The sequence below is a fragment of the Oncorhynchus mykiss genome, chromosome 18 (assembly GCF_057628025.1).
Source record: "Oncorhynchus mykiss isolate SJ-2025 chromosome 18, ASM5762802v1, whole genome shotgun sequence".
NCBI classification, from domain to species: domain Eukaryota; kingdom Metazoa; phylum Chordata; class Actinopteri; order Salmoniformes; family Salmonidae; genus Oncorhynchus; species Oncorhynchus mykiss.
The window spans coordinates 697501-704678 of NC_143039.1; the positions used below are offsets into that span (position 1 = coordinate 697501).

Consider the following 7178-nt stretch of genomic DNA (forward strand, 5'->3'; position numbering starts at 1 on the left):
CTCCACCAGACAGAGGCCTAACCTCCAGCCTCATGCCCAGGCTCCACACCTCTCAGTTGGGAAGAGACTGAGGGGACTCACCTGGGCCTGACCCCGCCCCCGAAACTGAGGTGCTGCCATCAGATCTCTCTTCTGACTGGCCTACAGGGAGGGAGGGAGGGAGGGGGAAAGGGAGGAGAGGGTGGTCCAATAAGAAATAACACCAGGGTTTAGAATAGCAGCTTTCTGGCGAAGAGGCAGTAACCACGGAGATTAACTGCTCGGCAATAACGGCTGGTCTTCAACGCCTTGCAGAACAACACATCTGACGGTGGCCAGACTTCACACTCAAACCAGGAAGTATCTCAAAACAGAACTTTATATACTGTCTACAACTCACACACAAGGGTAAACCATGATCTTCACACTCACACACAAGGATAAACCATGAGCTTCACACTGACACCCTCAAGGGAGGGAGAGGAGAACGTGCACATTAGAAGAGGCATAAAGATCATTGCACAAATCATGACGTCTCAAACCAAGCACTCCACACCAGATCAATACCATCATATTGATTGGTTTGTTTATGTTATTAACAAGCTCCAGATATCATTCCAGTAGCAGATCACATCCAAACTACGGAGCTGATTGGTTCACAGCGGTTCTGATCCGATCTGAGCGACAGCCAGCGGAGTTACTGAGACAAGCAGAGGGCCTCCATCTGTTCTGCTGTGGCAACATGCAGCCCACAACAAAGACAGAGAGATGGAGAGAGACGGGAAGGGGCGGAGAGAGACGGGAAGGGGCAGAGAGAGACGGGAAGGGAAGGGGCAGAGAGAGAGAGAGAGAGACAGGAAGGGGCAGAGAGAGAGAGAGAGACAGGAAGGGGCAGAGAGAGAGAGAGAGAGACGGGAAGGGGCAGAGAGAGAGAGAGAGACGGGAAGGGGCAGAGACAGAGAGAGAGACGGGAAGGGGCAGAGACAGAGAGAGAGACGGGAAGGGGCAGAGAGAGAGAGAGACGGGAAGGGGCAGAGAGAGAGAGAGACGGGAAGGGGCAGAGAGAGAGACGGGAAGGGGCAGAGAGAGAGACGGGAAGGGGCAGAGAGAGAGACGGGAAGGGGCAGAGAGAGAGAGAGAGAGACGGGAAGGGGCAGAGAGAGAGAGAGAGAGACGGGAAGGGGCAGAGAGAGACGGGAAGGGGCAGAGAGAGACGGGAAGAGAGAGACAGGAAGAGAGAGACGGGAAGGGAGAGACGGGAAGGGAGAGAGAGAGAGACGGGAAGGGGCAGAGAGAGAGACGGGAAGAGAGAGAGAGACGGGAAGGGGAAGAGAGAGAGAGACGGGAAGGGGCAGAGAGAGAGAGAGACGGGAAGGGGCAGAGAGAGAGAGAGACGGGAAGGGGCAGAGGGAGAGATGGGAAGGGGCAGAGGGAGACAGAGACAGGAAGGGGCAGAGGGAGACAGAGACAGGAAGGGGCAGAGAGAGACAGAGACAGGAAGGGGCAGAGAGAGACAGAGACAGGAAGGGGCAGAGAGAGACAGAGACAGGAAGGGGCAGAGAGAGAGAAGAAGAGAGGCACACACCTTTGAGGCAGAGGGATACACAGTACTACTTACCCTGAGGCGGACGGATACACACAGACACACAGTACTACTTACCCTGAGGCGGAGTGATACACACAGACACGCAGTTCTACTTACCCTTAGATGACTCTAATGGGTGAAAGATCAGCTATGGTCACAAACCATGCTCATTTGCAGTCGGGAAAACACAAGGCATTTTGACAGTCAATATTATCTGACTACACATTCAAATAGAGGTTATGACTCAAACAACATGGCCTCCAGGTTTCATGGTTAATCAAACAGCACCTTACCCCCACACACTTAGCTAGCTAGCACACAGCTCCAGGGTGCACCAAAATTGAGCAACATTTCTTGATCATCATGTTTACAGCTGGTGGTAACTGTTCCTTACCTGACTGGGTCTCAGTGAACACGGCCAGGGTCTGTCCTCCTACAGTCTGCATGGTGAACGGGTGGTCCCTGGGGGCCTGCACCCCCGACGGCTTGTCTCCGAGGCTGTCAATCATGGTCAGGTCTTCGTTCAGAGTGAATTCCACCTGGTGCACAACAAGTGTAAGTTATGTCAGTTTAGGACCAGGACAACTGCTGGCTGAGTTGGGATCAATATTCCATTGGAATGCAATTCATCTGTGTCTGTAACCATAGTTACTAGTATTACCTCTGCCTTCCCTTGATTCCTAAAGCAAAAGATAAAGAAAACAACTGATTAGCTAAATCCCCTTAGCTAGCTACTTCTCTTTAGCCAGCAGAGAAAGTAAACAACGATGGTGATTACCAACAAACAATAACACACGAGACAATTCTACATACTTCCCGATCCGGAGTTTCCCCACCTCTCCCCTGCCTGATGCTTTGGCCCATTGCTGGGACAGGTATTTGGGCACCTGTGGGCAAAGACACTGGTTGTTAGTTAGCTAGCTAACGTGTGCAGTGTGATGATAATGATACTGTTACTGTAGTCTACTTCAATAGATGGCTAGTCTCGTCCTCATCCATCCGCGCTGCCTCTAGCTAGCTACTAGTACTAGCCGTTAGCTAGCTACTAGTGTTAGCCGTGCTAGCTACTAGTGTTAGCCGTTAGCTACTAGTGTTAGCCTACATTTCCAACGTACCTTTACCAGCCACACGCCCGTGTTCTGTTTAGCACCAGTTAAATCCACTTCGCCTTTCTCTGACATGTTTAAAACGTTGTTTAAAATCACCTCTTACACGTTACCATTACAATTCGTTTGGCGTTATGAGGTAGGCTAGCTAACGTTAACTAAACAACACACGGTCCGGTAAACTGAACGAACCATAACTACGGAGGCGCAAGAGAGACAGAAAGGACGCGCGAAACCAGAAATACTAGAACTCGAAGTTCAGTGGTCAATTTTTTTTTTTTACTAGGGTGTAGGCCGATTCTAAGGGCCTGTGACTGACAGGGGCCCTAAAAAATTATTAGAACATTAGGTTTAAAAAAATAAAAATAAAATCAATATTAAATGATTAACCTATCATCATTAATATAATATTTTATTTACAATGTAATTAAATTAATTGTGAGTGAGGAGTGCCGGTGTGAGCATCATGTCTCAACTTCCTGAAGAAAAATCTGGCTTCCAAAAACTAAAAGTAAGAAAATAAAGAAAATGTTTCACAAAGGAAGGAGGGTGTAGTCCGTGAGCGGTGGAAATTAACCTGTCAGCTTAGTCTGTAGTGAAATAGGCTACTTTTGCTCCCTTAACATTAGTTACTTAATATCGTCACAGAAATTTCAGAGTATTCACATTTCGCTCCTCTTTTAGCCAACATTTAATCAATGCAGGCTAACTATTACCAAGCTATTCATACTAAATCAGTTGTTCATGTCTGGTGCCAGGCCCAACAGATGCAGCTTCAGGCTCACCAGCCCTGTCTCCCCATCCCCCTGAACCAGCCCTGTCTCCCTATCCCCCTGAACCAGCCCTGTCTCCCCATCCCCCTGAACCAGCCCTGTCTCCCCATCCCCCTGAACCAGCCCTTTCTCCCCATCCCCCTGAACCAGCCCTGTCTCCCCATCCCCCTGAACCAGCCCTTTCTCCCCATCCCCCTGAACCAGCCCTGTCTCCACATTCCCCTGAACCAGCGCTGTCTCCCCATCCCCCTGAACCAGCCCCGTCTCCCCATCCCCCTGAACCAGCCCAGTCTCCCCATCCCCCTGAACCAGCCCAGTCTCCCCATACCCCTGAACCAGCCCAGTCTCCCCATCCCCCTGAACCAGCCCTGTCTCCCCATCCCCATCCTCCTGAACCAGCCCTGTCTCCCCATCCCCCTGAACCAGCCCAGTCTCCCCATCCCCCTGAACCAGCCCCGTCTCCCCATCCCCCTGAACCAGCCCTGTCTCCCCATCCCCCTGAACCAGCCCTTTCTCCCCATCCCCCTGAACCAGCCCCGTCTCCCCATCCCCCTGAACCAGCCCTGTCTCCCCATCCCCATCCTCCTGAACCAGCCCTGTCTCCCCATCCCCCTGAACCAGCCCAGTCTCCCCATCCCCCTGAACCAGCCCTTTCTCCCCATCCCCCTGAACCAGCCCTGTCTCCCCATCCCCCTGAACCAGCCCTTTCTCCCCATCCCCCTGAACCAGCCCTGTCTCCACATTCCCCTGAACCAGCGCTGTCTCCCCATCCCCCTGAACCAGCCCCGTCTCCCCATCCCCCTGAACCAGCCCAGTCTCCCCATCCCCCTGAACCAGCCCAGTCTCCCCATACCCCTGAACCAGCCCAGTCTCCCCATCCCCCTGAACCAGCCCTGTCTCCCCATCCCCATCCTCCTGAACCAGCCCTGTCTCCCCATCCCCCTGAACCAGCCCAGTCTCCCCATCCCCCTGAACCAGCCCCGTCTCCCCATCCCCCTGAACCAGCCCTGTCTCCCCATCCCCCTGAACCAGCCCTTTCTCCCCATCCCCCTGAACCAGCCCCGTCTCCCCATCAACCTGAACCAGCCCTGTCTCCCCATCCCCATCCTCCTGAACCAGCCCTGTCTCCCCATCCCCCTGAACCAGCCCAGTCTCCCCATCCCCCTGAACCAGCCCAGTCTCCCCATCCTCCTGAACCAGCCCTGTCTCCCCATCTCCCTGAACCAGCCCTGTCTCCCCATCCCCCTGAACCAGCCCAGTCTCCCCATCCCCCTGAACCAGCCCTGTCTCCCCATCCCCCTGAACCAGCCCAGTCTCCCCATCCTCCTGAACCAGCCCTGTCTCCCCATCTCCCTGAACCAGCCCTGTCTCCCCCTCCCCCTGAACCAGCCCTGTCTCCCCATCCCCCTGAACCAGCCCTGTGGGGCCCAATGTGATATCATTCCATGGGGCCCAATGTGATATAATTCCATGGGGCCCAATGTGATATCATTCCAAGGGGCCCAATGTGATATCATTCCCATGGGGCCCAATGTGATATCATTCCATGGGGCCCAATGTGACATCTTTCCATGGGGCCCAATATGATATCTTTCCATGGGGCCCAATGTGATATCTTTCCATGGGGTCCAATGTGATATCTTTCCATGGGGCCTAATGTGATATCTTTCCATGGGGCCCAATGTGATATCTTTCCATGGGGCCCAATGTGATATCTTTCCATGGGGCCCAATGTGATATCTTTCCACGGGGCCCAATGTGATATCATTCCATGGGGCCCAATGTGATATCTTTCCACGGGGCCCCAAATCCCTGGTGGTGCTCCTGCACCTATGAAAGAAAAAAAACATGTATCTCAAAAAACATTGGCTTGATGAAAAATCTTGACAATTAAAAATGTGGCAGCACCATATAAAGGGGCAGCACCATATAAAGGGGCAGCACCATATAAAGGGGCAGGGCAGCACCATATAAAGGGGCAGCACCATATAAAGGGGCAGCACCATATAAAGGGGCAGGGCAGCACCATATAAAGGGGCAGCACCATATAAAGGGGCAGCACAATATAAAGGGGCAGCACCATATAAAGGGGCAGCACCATATAAAGGGGCAGCACCATATAAAGGGGCAGGGCAGCACCATATAAAGGGGCAGCACAATATAAAGGGGCAGCACCATATAAAGGGGCAGCACCATATAAAGGGGCAGCACTATATAAAGGGGCAGCACCATATAAAGGGTCAGGGCAGCACCATATAAAGGGGCAGCACAATATAAAGGGGCAGCACCATATAAAGGGGCAGCACCATATAAAGGGGCAGCACCATATAAAGGGACAGCACCATGTAAAGGGGCAGCACCATATAAAGGGGCAGCACCATATAAAGGGGGTAGCACCATATAAAGGGGCAGCACCATATAAAGGGGCAGCACCATATAAAGGGGCAGCTAGTTAGCTAGCTAACGTGTGCAGTGTGATGATAATGATACTGTTACTGTAGTCTACTTCAATAGATGGCTAGTCTCGTCCTCATCCATCCGCGCTGCCTCTAGCTAGCTACTAGTACTAGCCGTTAGCTAGCTACTAGTGTTAGCCGTGCTAGCTACTAGTGTTAGCCGTTAGCTACTAGTGTTAGCCTACATTTCCAACGTACCTTTACCAGCCACACGCCCGTGTTCTGTTTAGCACCAGTTAAATCCACTTCGCCTTTCTCTGACATGTTTAAAACGTTGTTTAAAATCACCTCTTACACGTTACCATTACAATTCGTTTGGCGTTATGAGGTAGGCTAGCTAACGTTAACTAAACAACACACGGTCCGGTAAACTGAACGAACCATAACTACGGAGGCGCAAGAGAGACAGAAAGGACGCGCGAAACCAGAAATACTAGAACTCGAAGTTCAGTGGTCAATTTTTTTTTTTTACTAGGGTGTAGGCCGATTCTAAGGGCCTGTGACTGACAGGGGCCCTAAAAAATTATTAGAACATTAGGTTTAAAAAAATAAAAATAAAATCAATATTAAATGATTAACCTATCATCATTAATATAATATTTTATTTACAATGTAATTAAATTAATTGTGAGTGAGGAGTGCCGGTGTGAGCATCATGTCTCAACTTCCTGAAGAAAAATCTGGCTTCCAAAAACTAAAAGTAAGAAAATAAAGAAAATGTTTCACAAAGGAAGGAGGGTGTAGTCCGTGAGCGGTGGAAATTAACCTGTCAGCTTAGTCTGTAGTGAAATAGGCTACTTTTGCTCCCTTAACATTAGTTACTTAATATCGTCACAGAAATTTCAGAGTATTCACATTTCGCTCCTCTTTTAGCCAACATTTAATCAATGCAGGCTAACTATTACCAAGCTATTCATACTAAATCAGTTGTTCATGTCTGGTGCCAGGCCCAACAGATGCAGCTTCAGGCTCACCAGCCCTGTCTCCCCATCCCCCTGAACCAGCCCTGTCTCCCTATCCCCCTGAACCAGCCCTGTCTCCCCATCCCCCTGAACCAGCCCTGTCTCCCCATCCCCCTGAACCAGCCCTTTCTCCCCATCCCCCTGAACCAGCCCTGTCTCCCCATCCCCCTGAACCAGCCCTTTCTCCCCATCCCCCTGAACCAGCCCTGTCTCCACATTCCCCTGAACCAGCGCTGTCTCCCCATCCCCCTGAACCAGCCCCGTCTCCCCATCCCCCTGAACCAGCCCAGTCTCCCCATCCCCCTGAACCAGCCCAG

The 7178-nt window shown here is 51.5% G+C and overlaps 1 protein-coding gene across 6 annotated transcripts in view; it reads right to left on the minus strand.

Annotated features, from left to right (window-relative positions):
• Positions 1-2913, minus strand: part of LOC110515805 (general transcription factor IIF subunit 2) — a 12807-nt gene extending 9894 nt beyond the window's left edge. For 2 of the 6 annotated variants that reach the window (XM_090206864.1, XM_090206862.1), the window contains exons 1-6: positions 2680-2913; positions 2378-2451; positions 2226-2244; positions 1959-2103; positions 1682-1693; positions 82-141 (exon numbers count right to left, since the gene is read on the minus strand). In XM_090206864.1, the coding sequence (XP_090062990.1) occupies positions 82-141; positions 1682-1693; positions 1959-2103; positions 2226-2244; positions 2378-2451; positions 2680-2745 (376 nt within the window). In that variant the 5' untranslated portion in view covers positions 2746-2913. The remainder of the gene's footprint in view (positions 1-81; positions 142-1681; positions 1694-1958; positions 2104-2225; positions 2245-2377; positions 2452-2679) is intronic. The other 4 variants (XM_090206865.1, XM_090206863.1, XM_090206866.1 and 1 more) reach the window with 3 other exon arrangements.
• Positions 2914-7178: the final 4265 nt, after the last annotated feature.